The sequence below is a fragment of the Oxyura jamaicensis genome, chromosome 1 (assembly GCF_011077185.1).
Source record: "Oxyura jamaicensis isolate SHBP4307 breed ruddy duck chromosome 1, BPBGC_Ojam_1.0, whole genome shotgun sequence".
Taxonomy (NCBI): Eukaryota; Metazoa; Chordata; class Aves; order Anseriformes; family Anatidae; genus Oxyura; species Oxyura jamaicensis.
In genome coordinates this window covers 41800745-41813612 of record NC_048893.1, presented here as the reverse complement: position 1 = coordinate 41813612, position 12868 = coordinate 41800745, and the positions used below count along the sequence as shown (strand labels likewise).

Genomic DNA, 12868 nt, shown 5'->3' with positions numbered 1-12868 from the left:
AGGAAGGAAGGAAGGAAGGAAGGAAGGAAGGAAGGAAGGAAGGAAGGGAGGGAGGGAGGGAGGGAGGGAGGGAGGGAGGGAGGGAGGGAGGGAGGAATATGGACAGTTTTAATACACTCCTTATGCCTCTCAAGACCAAACACAAAATTGATGAGTTTGCAGACAAAATATAATATTCAGTAATGATAGCATAATTCTGTATCTTGGTAGACATCCATAACAAAAGATTGTTAAAATTGAGAAAGTTATTATCACCCTATTTCTTCTTTCTTTGTATGCCCTTTTTAGTAAAATTTAAAACCAAGCAGAGAAATAAAAAGTTACCACAAATGTAGTGAGTGCATCCACAAGCACTGTAAAAGCTACTGTCTATTTTTTTAACTTCTCCCTGAGTGTAAAAAGATAAAAGAATTTACAAAGTCATACACAAATGTATTTCTCTAAATTTCTCTAAAAATCTAAATTATTGCCTTCGTCACTTTCACCCATGCTTCCATAAAAGAGTTATATTACAGTGTCCTCAAGAAACAATAGCACATTCAAAAATATTCGATGTATGTATCTCTTTAAATAAGTGCAAAAGATTTCATTATCTCTAGGAATTAATATAAACAGCAGAGTGGTAGTTTTTCCTGAGATAAAAAGTTATTTCAATAATGAACATATCAGCAAAAGAATGCCTGCTATGATTTTTCTTCCCCAAGATAGATAAAAGGTATTAAATTTTGCAACTCCTGTAAATGATGTAAAAAAAATAACGCAAATGTTACATTATCTTTCTTCACATAAGAGGAAAAGGGGGAAAATATCCCTGATATTAGGAGTTTGAACATTCACTTATCATTATTTTCCAGATCACTGTCCCTGTTGTGGGAGTGTACAAAGAGCAAAGTATCTATGACTTCTCATACCTAAGCTAAGATATAGTTAAGTTCAATAATGTTATATCATCCTAATTGAAAGCATAAATGCTTAACAAAATAACACATTTCTCCAGATGATACATATGATCATAAGGGTCATCACTCATTAATTATTAACAACAATTAGGAATTATTTAAGTGGGGAAACTTCTAGCATTTTGTTTTGAGTCAACATTGAACAGAATAATATTACAGTTGCTTTTCTTCTTTTGTCATCCTAAAACACACAGAGTGAAATTTCCCCAGGGAACAGCTGACAACACCATACAGAAATTTGATCGAGTTACATGCTTGAGCTGGGAGCTGAAAGGCAGGGTCCTTGCCTGTCCAGGTTCAGACTCATCACCCTTTATAGCAAATTAAACAAATAATGGAAAGGGAGGAGTAAGAGTGCAGTCCATGAGTAATAAAAATATTTACAGGGCAGCTCTTACCATTTTGCAAGTCAGCATAGTAGCATTTTCACAGCTACATTCTGAAAAGAGAACAAGAAAAACATATCAGTCAGTTACCTAATTGATTTTATTATCTGCAGTGACTAAGGAATAAAGTAATAATTACCACAGTGCCATTCTGGACAACACTGCCCAGGTATTTTTTCCTTCACAAGTCTCATGTCATCTGTACAATTCATAGGAGGATCAGAACAAAGGTTTTCATCACAGACTAAGTGGGAGGAAGAGACAGGTATCAGAATACTAATGAAGAGTACAACAGAGGTACAATGACATAGAAGCTGTCTATTTTATTACAGATGTTTTTAATGTATAGATGTATATGAACTATGGCATATTTAAACACTAAGGATCAGATTCGGATCCAGATTAATGTATTGGTATCTAGATAGCCCTGAAAGTAGCTATTTAGTGTTTGGTGAACTAAATAAACTCTCCAGACTCCACTGGCTTTTCTGGTTAGATCACCATTGAGTATACCAAGAACTTTGAACCTTTCTCAAATGCAGACACCCTCACTTATAGCACTTAACCCCTAGCTGAAGCACATCCTAAATGCTGCATCAAAGAAATCTCCACGCACATGTCCTGTCATTTTTATTAAGTTTGGTAACATATTGAACTGACAACAGTTATACTCACCACAGTAGTAATGTGGACAACAGTAATGTATGGTATTAAGGTCTACAGTGAGAATTTCCCCTTCATTACAGAAGGGAACAGGCTCAATACAGGATTCACAAACTAAATGAAAAACAAAACAAAAAAGATATTTACAAATTTTCAATAATAGAAAGTTAGCATGTGCACATTTTATTTGTTATTACAAGTCTTATGCCTCTTACTTGGATAACAGAACTTTTATGGACTGGTATTCAAATCCAGAAACATGCAATGCATGTAGTAGTGCATACACTTAAGTGTTAGGACTTACACTAAGTAATAGACAGCTTGGTGGTAAGGAACTACTGAGGCTCAGCTGTGATTCGTGATATGGCACAATGACAGCACAAATTATATAATTCAATGGTGAAGATCACTGTATGTTAACAATATTTATCTACAGTGCAATTATGATGTTAAAAACTGTGTTTGAAATGAAAGATCCCCAAACCCAAGTGTAATTCATGCTCCAGTCACCCTCGCCTGTGTGAAATCCCACTGACGTCTTCAGGAATTCCTGGATTAAGTTAAAAGGTTTAAAAAAATATGCTATTTGCAAATACTTAACTATTCCTCAGTTACCCACAAAATAATAGAGGTTTTTTACCACAGACATAAGAGAAACAACAGGGATCTTCCTGTTTTGCTTCAACAATAAATTGGTCTTCTCTGCAATCCAGCTGAGAAGCATTGAAACAAAGTGAAGGATCACATTCTGTAGGATATGAAATAAGCAGTATTTTTGAAAAAGTCAAAGGAACAATGCTAAAAAGATAAATAAAATGAAATATTCTTTTGCTTAGTAAAACAAACAAACAAACAACAAAAAAACCCACAGACTAAATCAAAACCGACACAAAACACAAATACAAAATAATATTGAGAATTTGAAATAGAACCATAGAACCATTGCCTGGAGCTATTTACAGTGTTCCATTTTGCTAAAAATCAAAACAGCTTGTAAAGCAAACTTTCTTACTACAGACAGTAGAAGCCTGGAAAGTGTTCCAGTAATTGTGGTTTTGTATTTCCCTTACCACATCGGTATTGTGGACAGCAGGACAGAGGGTTGTAGCCTACAACCAATTTTTCATTGGTTTTGCATGTTGGAATAATGGCATCACATAATGACATGTTACATTCTGTGGGATAAAAAACAATCTGTTTTAACACATACGAACAAACACAAATGCAAGTCCTGCACCTCAAGGTATTAAAGTATTTATACCATTTACTAAGAGATCCACAAACTAACAGCAGTCCAAGTCAGCTTGCAGGTACTTACTTGCCCTGCTTCCAACAAATGGAGCCAGCTAAAATGTCCCAGTGAAAATGTTCCTTAAACAAATCAACAACATAATGTTAGTTACAGGTAGCCAAGGAACGAAATCACCAGATCAGCTGGGCCATTTGTTCTCTTTTTCCTGAAGATGTTACGAAGAAGTATCTTCTGCTTAACATTTTAGCAGCAATAGGTATTCTTTTTGCTACAAACCATGGCTGGGTAGAATACAATCAGTGATCACGTCATGGAGTAATGTTTTCTGGGAAACAGCATGAGGACAGAGGATACTTCACTCAGCACCAAGGCACTCATAAGAAATGCAGATAGGCTCTGGTAACTGCCCCAACTACCAAGCTACTTCTGACATTGAGTATTTGTCAATTTCTTTTGAAATTCTACTGAGGAGCTTAAAAATTCATTTTTTAACAGAAGTTTTGTTTCACTAGTGGATGTGGAATAAAAAATAAATACATATTTTGGTAAACCACTTCTTTCAAAGAAGAGAACTTTGCTTTGCTGACCCAACCAGCCACAATTACCTAAAAATCACTTCTCAAAAATGTTACCTTGAACCCTGTCTAAAAATAAACTTCTGCCAGCAAATACCAAGCTCTTAACTTACACTTATGTTACTGAAAATGTGTGCAGCTGGGTACATACCACAAACTTTCTTGGGACAGCAAGCCCTTTCTTCAATGACATGGATGATAACTTCTCCTTCTCTTTCACAAGCTGGTGGTGGATCATCATTACATTCAGGTTCTACAGCAACAATACTTCCATTTTCTAAGCAGTTGTATATGCAACAACCTCTCATGGACTCATTCCAGATCTCCCCAGCAGAGCGGGGTTGGCCTCTGTTATCTGTACATGCTGAGAGAAAAATATTATATCCCTTTGACAAGTAGAGAACACAGATTTCCTGCTAGCAACTATGAATTATTTTGTCATCTAGGTGGCCATATCGCATAAAATAAAAGCACTGCAGAACATTATGATGAAGGAATTCCCCCCAAAATGATAACATTAAAAACCCCAAATAAAAAAATGATCTGCTACAGGTGGAAATAATCAGTTGATGCAGGGGAAAGAAGCTGTCCATTCTACTTATTCTCTAAGAAAGAAAGCCTGGGAGCTATGAAAGAATGATCATCATTTTTCCTGTGCAGAGTGACATCAGCAAGTGAAGTTAAAGTGCAGACTGCTATAGCTTGAGATTAAAGCTAGGCTCTGCAGAAGGGAACTATACCAGATTCACTCCTACTGAGGACTGAAATAGAAATTAAACATAGCTTACACCAGTCTGGGCTCAATATTAGCAGATATTTGCCAAACCCCTCTGTCCTGCTGTACTTACTACATTTTTCTTCTGGAATACAGAGGTCAGAGTCTGTTCTATGTAGAATAGTGCCATTTTTACACACACAGTCTTCCCTTAAATAGGAACAGGGAGAATCTTCATACAACCACTTATTCAAGCATGTCTTTGCTTCACACGGTTGCACACAAGGCTGGTATTCCTTGCCCTCTGGACAACTCAGTGCTGCAAGTAATACAAAGAGGAAACTGAGTGTTGCTATCATTCTTTCAGAATTTCATTAGGTAAACAGGTAGTAGGAACAATAAAGTATATCACAGAAAGCATATATTTATTTTTTTAGCGGTACTTTAAATAAGCTTTTGTTCAATCAAGATTATAAATATTTCATGACACTAACTGGTGATACATTTCAAGAACTTGGACCATGGTTTACTAATGCTGTGATAGAATGAGACAGCACGTCCAATAGCAATAGGAAGAAATGTATTTTTTAACCCATCTCTATATACTGAAGCAGGATAAAGTCACATTAGAATCTAGAGCAGTGCTGTCTGCTTACAGCAATAATCAGATGTCCTCCATTTAATGCAGATATTGTGCTTGTTGCATAACGCCACATATGCAGAAAGTGCATCACACTCATAATTCCAAAACTGAGTGCTGTTGATCCACATCTTTTCACAAAACTCCTGTGGTGAAACCTAGGAACACATTGTAATTGAGAATTAACAAGTAGAAGAGTTTTCTGTAATTAAAATCAATCATTAATTACAAGAAATAACACAGCTACAGGGGAAATATAATCACAAGCATTCTCTAAAGTAGAAATATCTTTTTATTTTTTTTTCAGAACACTCATTTTGCAAAAATTAAATTGCCAGAAACTTATTCTCATTAGTAGGCATGAGACTGTAATGCTACTTACAAGAATTTCTGCAGTATTGTCTGATCAGCTAAAAATCAACAATCTCAGTTAAACATTGCTGCTATATCTTCCATAAATTCCTGCTGTGAATAACTATTAGTGAGTGCTCTTTCTGTGTGTGTACAGGGCCTGACTGCCTATGTTACTGAGTCTAAATGCAGGTTCCAACCTATCTTATTTGCATTGTTTTTCTTTGCATAAGTTTACAAAAAAGGTGGAAGAAGTCAGAACTTGTTTTATTGTGCCTGTCCCCTACTGTGCAACACTCTCCTGGTGGTTTCAGCAAATCTTCAAGTAGTTGTTCACTCCTGCCTTACAGTTTGTTACACAGATGATTCTGTTACCTATCCTTGTCCCTTTGCTTCATGTCTGTGAAGCACATGATATGCTCCATCCAGTCTCAGTCTGCTACCGTAAAATGCATGAAAGAGAACAAACTTTGTAATGGATGAACATGCTGTGTCAGATTTTGATATAAGCCAGGAAGAGATGCAATTCCATTGCACCTGAGGATATGAGAGTTCTCCTGGAAACATATCTGAAGTAAGAGTTCTGACTATTCAGATTAAATTATTTTCAAATCAGGTGTGTTAAAACAATTATGAAAAACATATAGCCCACTGATGCTATTCTCCCTTCTTGATTCTAGAGTTCATTCCTTGCCATTCATCTTCTGTGTCAGATAGCTACAAAATCTCTTTTAACCATGTCTTTAGGAATAATTCCCCCCATTTTTTCTGCCTGGGAAAAATGAGGAGAGGACTTGGGATTTTGAAGGAAGGGGTTCAGCTGTCTACAATAGCTGTAAGAGCATTTGTCTATGATGAAGACCACAGAGAGGAATGCAAAGCAAATCCAGGTTGGAAAGGCAGAAGAGCTAGAACTGAATTGGGAATCTAGACATGTCCATTTCTGAGAAATAAACTTGAATAGTTAATCCTTTTTATATTGAATTAAGTGGGAAAAGTCAGTGCTGAGAGAGATGGGCTTTTTTCATTTCCCATCATGGGAAGCAGTTGTGCTGCTCTAGTGGTAGTCTGCATGCTAGAGATACATCTCTGTTTGAAAGCACAGTTTCCAGAAATAAATTATTACATTTTCTGTAAGAAAAGCTACCAAACTGTCGACATAATAGTAACATCAAAAGCTGTTTAACAGGAAAATTCATTAGTCCAATCAGTCTTAGACTACATGAGTTGCTGTTGTATACAACATTCATTTGTAGTGACTGTTGTCAAGCTTTTATTAAAAAATCACTCTTTAGGAATACCCCTGTGTTGGGATGATGAACTGGTGCCACTTCTTTGAGCTTTGCGTAATCAGTGATTTAAAAAACAGAGTTAAAGCACAGAGATCCATATAGATGAACTTTTCTTTTTACATAGCATGACCTGAGGAATTATTTACAATGGATAAGATGACAAAAGCATTACAGCCACCCTGTTATGAACTCATGAAAATAAGCAAAACATAAAAAGTCTGCATCTCTCTCACTCCTTTCTTAACAATGCAACTCCCATTTAATTTGCACCTGGAATTTCTTGGAACTTTGTACTCACTTTCTTGTGACAAGGAACGAAAACACTTCTGTTTAACAGTTCTATACAGTATGTGCAGTTATCTTCAGTACAGTTTCTTACTGGCCTCCTAGTTGTCACATCATGAGATTTCTCAATTTCCCAACTCTTAATGAACATTTCAATTTCTTCCATATTTGTAATTATGGTCCTGTTTTGCATTTTCAGGTCATCAGTAGGGTCTCCATTACACACCCCTGGAGTCAGAGCATCGCATTCAAAGTAAAAAAAAGCAAACAAGGAAAAAAAAAAAAAAGTGTATTATTACTTCCTTTGAAAGAGAAAAGTGCAATTGATAAAATTAACATTGCACCAAGTTCACATGTGGGACTAAGTCATCTGAATTTATAAATGACAGCAACTACATGTCCACTGTAGATCCAACCATCTCGTTATGATTCCATGATCAGCTTAGCAAAGCAAGCAGATCATATAATACAAGTAATAATACTTTTCCCAACAATGAATGAAGTTTGAAGAAAAACTGTCACCAAAATGTGCTGTTGAGGGGGCTAATTCATTGACATGGCACCAAATTCTCTGCTGTTCTACTGAATAGCAATCAGCTGCATGGGAGTAAGTGTAGATGATTTTCAAATTAATTGTACATCTCTGACAATCTGATGCTTTATTCAAATTTAATTGGACATCTAAATGCAAGAAGTTGTGAAATAAGGCTTTTGATGAACAAATTGCTTTCTTTATTGAAAATATTTTTCCAAACCTATTTATTAATACCAAAGCACTCAAAAAAGCACTGCCCAATACCCGATCATCAATTGGCTATCTGAGTTAGAATGTAAATAGAGTGTATTTGGTTAGTTAGTTAGTTTAGAATTAGTGTATTTAGTTAATTTGTCAATGGAAATACGCATCTCTTATGAACACACTAGAAGTCAGTAACATCAGCCTTTTTAACCTTCATAATTGTGTTTTAAATCCCAGAGACATAACACTCAAAGTTTCTGTATCCTTTCTCCACTTTACCCTGTATCTTGATACCCTCCAGGGACCCCGGTGGGCTAGGCTGGTGTGACAGGCCCTGCTATTCTCTCAGACAACATGGGGAAATACAGGAGATGTTATTTGCACGATAAGAAGCACTTGAAGCGCTGCTTCTTCTTGCTGTCCCAATGCCACCCCACAGCCGGTACTGGCATTAGAATTCTGTAAGATCACCCTACAGAACTGCAGAACAGGTGTAAAAATAAAAACAATTTACCACATAGTCCAACATTTTCTTCAGTATGAAGTGGAGAGGACAGAAGAATTCCAGACAGAAGCAAACATTAGATGACAGGAAAAAACACTAACTGAGGCTTCATACTTTTTGCAAAATACCAGGTAGAGCAGCACTGTTCAGCTGAGATTGGAGTTGTGTGCATATTCCTCCTCCAGTCTTTTCATGACACAAAGAGCAACTATTCTATAATACTTCATACCTGTGATCTCATCTTATCAAAACCTTTCCAGTTTGAATAGAGAAGATGATACTGGCATGATACCAGGAAAAGGTGCAGTATTTGCTGCAGCCAGCATTCCCCTTCTCTCACAAGATGTAGAAGAACTTTCCTTTTGTTCAAGCAAAATACAGAAATTGATTTTAAATACTTAATTTGCTTAGAATGTATATGTAAACCATAACTGAATTATTTTGTTTGCTTTTAAAACTAAAAGCAGATTGAAATATATATAAATATATATTTTCTGGTCAATATGGGATAGATTTCAGTAAAATAAATGCACCAGAAAATTAACATTTATGATGCAATTAATGTTACTCTAGAATACCTGCTTACACTTTTCCATAAAATTCATACTGGTAGAGTTATAAAGACATTATTAGGGAAGCCTTAAACATGCAAAATTTGCTGTCATTGTAATTTAAGTCTGAGATAGCTTAAACAGTCTTTGATCCTAGATCCAACATTAACAGGTCTGGAATTGGATTCACCATCCTTAGTGAACTCAGACCCTTCCCAAGTTACATCTTATATCAGTATTTGTATAGCACTAACTGTCACTGCCAGCATTCTATAGTTATCCCTTTCTCCTATAATCATTGAAGCATACTCTCTGTACTTGAACTTCTTCAGCAGTCACTTCTCCATATAAAGTTTTGCCCTTTTCTTTGCTTGACTTCAGTGATATTCTTAGCACAGGAAGAGATGAGTACGTTTAAAAAACAAAACAAAAAAAAAAGTTAAATATAGTGTATTGATCATTATTGTTATGAAAACTGCTCTGTTAGCAAGCATTGCTTTCAAACAGGATTACTGATTTATTACTGCTAATTAATACAAATTCACAAGCACATCTCAAATATGATTGTCAGTGTAATTAATGGGAGTCACAAGGAAAGCTATAGGGATAACAGATCTCAGACACGAAAGGAAGGTGTAAATTGTAAATAAATATGAAAGTAATTAATTGTCACCATAGCCTCACCACAAAGTCCTTCTGTCTTCATTGATGTGTTAGAGTGTAATCCATACTGTATATCTATGATGCCTGTAACATGAGCCCACTTGATGCTAATACCAGCTGGGGTATTAATGACATACATCGCACCAGTATCCTGAATACTCAGTCCTTCTTTTGAAAATGGTAATGATGGAATTAGAGAATCCACTACTACCTAAAATAAACCAAATACCTTTTAGGGATAAAAACAGATTGCAAGGATGTATTTTGTATTTATTTACATCTTAAAGCAAAAAATAATTTTACAGTGTCTGCCACATAAAATAGCAGTAGTCACTTCGTTTACATCACAATGCTTGCTGTTAGTGACTCTCTAACTGCCGATGAAGTAGGCATGAGAAAAAATAATGATATGGAAGTCTTTTCTAATTAAGGAAGCAAAAAATATTATTTATCCTATATCATCTGGTAAAACAAAACAACAAAAACCAAATGATTATTCTGATTATTCATAGTTATCTGTTCAAATCTGTTACTGTCTAGCAGAAATGACAACCTAAATATTTATCACATCTTGGAAAACTATTCTGTTCTAGGTTTTTTGGAAATATTGTTCCAAATATAAATGCCTTTTGCAGCTTCTTTAAAATCTCAAAACACTTTAAGTGTTGCATAAATGACAGGCAAGTGAAGCTTAGTATCAGAAATGTTATTTTTTCTTCTAGCACATTATGAATTACCGGGAACATGAACTGCAGAAGTAATCCTATTCCTGTAGTACATTCATTATAAGCCTGACCTACTGCATTATACAACAGAGTAGCTCTCCAGTTATCTCTTAAACGTACACATGCTATATGTTGGTGATATATACTTACTTTTCTTGATAAACGGTTAATAAGTAATTTAGATGTATGTGTTGTTACATTTAACTTCTTAAAGCAGAGCCCTGAAGTGCTTGCAGGGGGAACCTTGAAAGAAAAGTGATAAAAAAAGTTTGGCTACAGTTTTAAGGAGTAGAAGAATTATTTCAATATGTGTAATACTCATACAATTTATAAATAATAAAAGAAAAAAGTACTTACTAGATTTCTTATTGAATTTGCACTCTGGAAAAGAAAAAAAAAAAAAAAAGTAGATTAGAATTACAACGATAATCAGCCGAATTCTTATTTGGCAAGAATAAATTGAATGTTCTCTTTGTGTTTAAAAGTTCTTCTACAATAAGCTTCCTAATTTAAATCATCCAGTATATTCCTTATAAATAATAAAAAATAATACACATTTCCCAGCTAATGCATTGCACATTTCAATTAACTAATTTTAGAAACCTTCTTTACTTATTAAAAAGTTAAATAAAAGGGATTTATATGGCAAATAATACAGAAAAGGCAACTCAATGACATAGACAAGTTGAAAAAAAAAATACTTAGAGATATAATGGTCATCCCAGTATAATCCCCTGCCTTAACCTTGATAAAACTATTTAAGAAGACATCTTTCCACACATGATTGCAGCTCAGCTGGCTTCCAATGAATCACTTTAACATTGAGAGACTCATTAACAGCCTTATGAATCTCTGCATATGCTATAAAACCCTTTTAGAAAATATATTTTAAATAAATACAACTACAGACTTCTCAATTGCCTATGTAAGCTGCAATCACACCTTTTTTCTGCATCCAAGAAACAGGGAAAAGAGAGCAATTCAAAAGAAAACATCTAAAACACTGCAAGACTTAGGACTTAAAATTTAAATGTACCATTGCCCAGAATGTGTTAGAGAGTGGTTATGAGACCAAAGAGGGATGAGAAGGAAAGAAACCTGATGAAGTACCTGGTGAGGAACTTGTTTATCTACAAACCAAAGGTGGAAATGCAAGCCAACTGATCAAAGTCTTAATGAATAAAAACCATGGACAATGCAAAGGAGCAGACTGTAAAGATGAGACTGACCTGGCAAAAAATGGCAGTCCAAAAATGAAATGTCTGGACTCCCTCTGCAGGCAATGCAGAGAGGTAGAAAACTGCAAAGTATCTCATCACGCTAATCCCGAAATCCTACTACCTTCCTTAAATAAAAGCAAAAGACTTTTGCAACTATTCCAAATATTTCTTTATTTTGACAATACTGTAAAGTATAAATTCAGTTGAATTTATAAAAACTGATTTTTTTTAGTGATGCATTTTTGCACTTTTTCATACCTATAACCCAAACATTCAAGACAAAAATTGTTGAGGAAAGGCAAGTATCTTACCTGATTAGAAGGACACTTTTCAATATGAGCAACAATAGTTTCTCCTGGTAGCTTGACTAAAATGTAGGAAGCCATATTGCAGAGGGCTATGTTGTTTCCATCAAATGTAATAATACTCAGTTCAGACAGCACAGAACATTGACCTAGAAAAGAACTGTCATTTATTGAGGTTACCATGAAACAGAATACTAGGCATTTCTAAAAACATTTCTAGTTTGAGCAGTAGTTGCATTCATATGAGGTCCTTTCATGTATATATTGCTGGCATTGTTCTGTGGACAGCATATTGAGCCACAAGGAGAAGCATTTTATGTTATTCAGTGGACATAGCTTAATCAAGTGCTACATGCCCAGGAAATTTTAAAATAGTAAAAATTTTCACTTACAACAATGTTTTACAAGTAAGATTAATTAATCTGTACATTGTCAGATGAAATATGTACACTAATGTATACAAATATTTGGCATAGTGATAGCAAGATACACATCCAATATATCTTGAAATAAATATTTTAAAATATGATCTGTGTTTCAGAAATGATGTATGGCTTTTAATATGACTTCTCTTTGACCTTCTGGTTCCCTTGATAGACAGTCTGCTCCACATTTCTACAGCTTCTAAATATCATTAAGTACTCCTTTTAGAGTACTTAATTAGAGTACTCTCTAGAGTTATTTAGAGTACTATAACTAATAACTCTAGTACTAAATAGATAGAGTACTATCTAGAGTTATCTAGAGTAATTTAGAGTACATTTTGGGGGGTTCTTTCAGAAAAAGCAAGTATTTAATTTTTCTTCCCAAAAGTGTTGACATCTCAATGTTTTCTAATGACAGAAATTCTGAAGATTTTCAGTTGAAAATGTTGACATTTGATTGCAGATCTAATAGCAATGTTTTCATTTCAACAATCTTTTTGACTCTCCTGAATGTTAATTCAAAGATACGAAAGCATTCACTATATTTCATTGTTTTGCTGATGAAGCCCTTTAAATTCATTTCAGTATTCAACTTAATCTACCCACTGTATTAATCC

The 12868-nt window shown here is 34.9% G+C and overlaps 1 protein-coding gene across 4 annotated transcripts in view; it reads right to left on the bottom strand.

Moving 5' to 3' along the window:
• Window positions 1-12868, bottom strand: part of OTOGL (otogelin like) — a 96546-nt gene that overhangs the window by 11793 nt on the left and 71885 nt on the right. For all 4 annotated transcript variants that reach the window (XM_035340936.1, XM_035340960.1, XM_035340944.1 and 1 more), the window contains 14 exons: window positions 11833-11975; window positions 10659-10682; window positions 10452-10544; window positions 9598-9787; window positions 7132-7346; window positions 5207-5348; window positions 4684-4869; window positions 3987-4199; window positions 3079-3183; window positions 2649-2756; window positions 2021-2122; window positions 1485-1589; window positions 1358-1398; window positions 325-388 (listed from right to left, as the gene is read on the bottom strand). In XM_035340936.1, coding sequence (XP_035196827.1) covers window positions 325-388; window positions 1358-1398; window positions 1485-1589; window positions 2021-2122; window positions 2649-2756; window positions 3079-3183; window positions 3987-4199; window positions 4684-4869; window positions 5207-5348; window positions 7132-7346; window positions 9598-9787; window positions 10452-10544; window positions 10659-10682; window positions 11833-11975 — 1731 coding nt within the window. The remainder of the gene's footprint in view (window positions 1-324; window positions 389-1357; window positions 1399-1484; window positions 1590-2020; window positions 2123-2648; window positions 2757-3078; window positions 3184-3986; window positions 4200-4683; window positions 4870-5206; window positions 5349-7131; window positions 7347-9597; window positions 9788-10451; window positions 10545-10658; window positions 10683-11832; window positions 11976-12868) is intronic.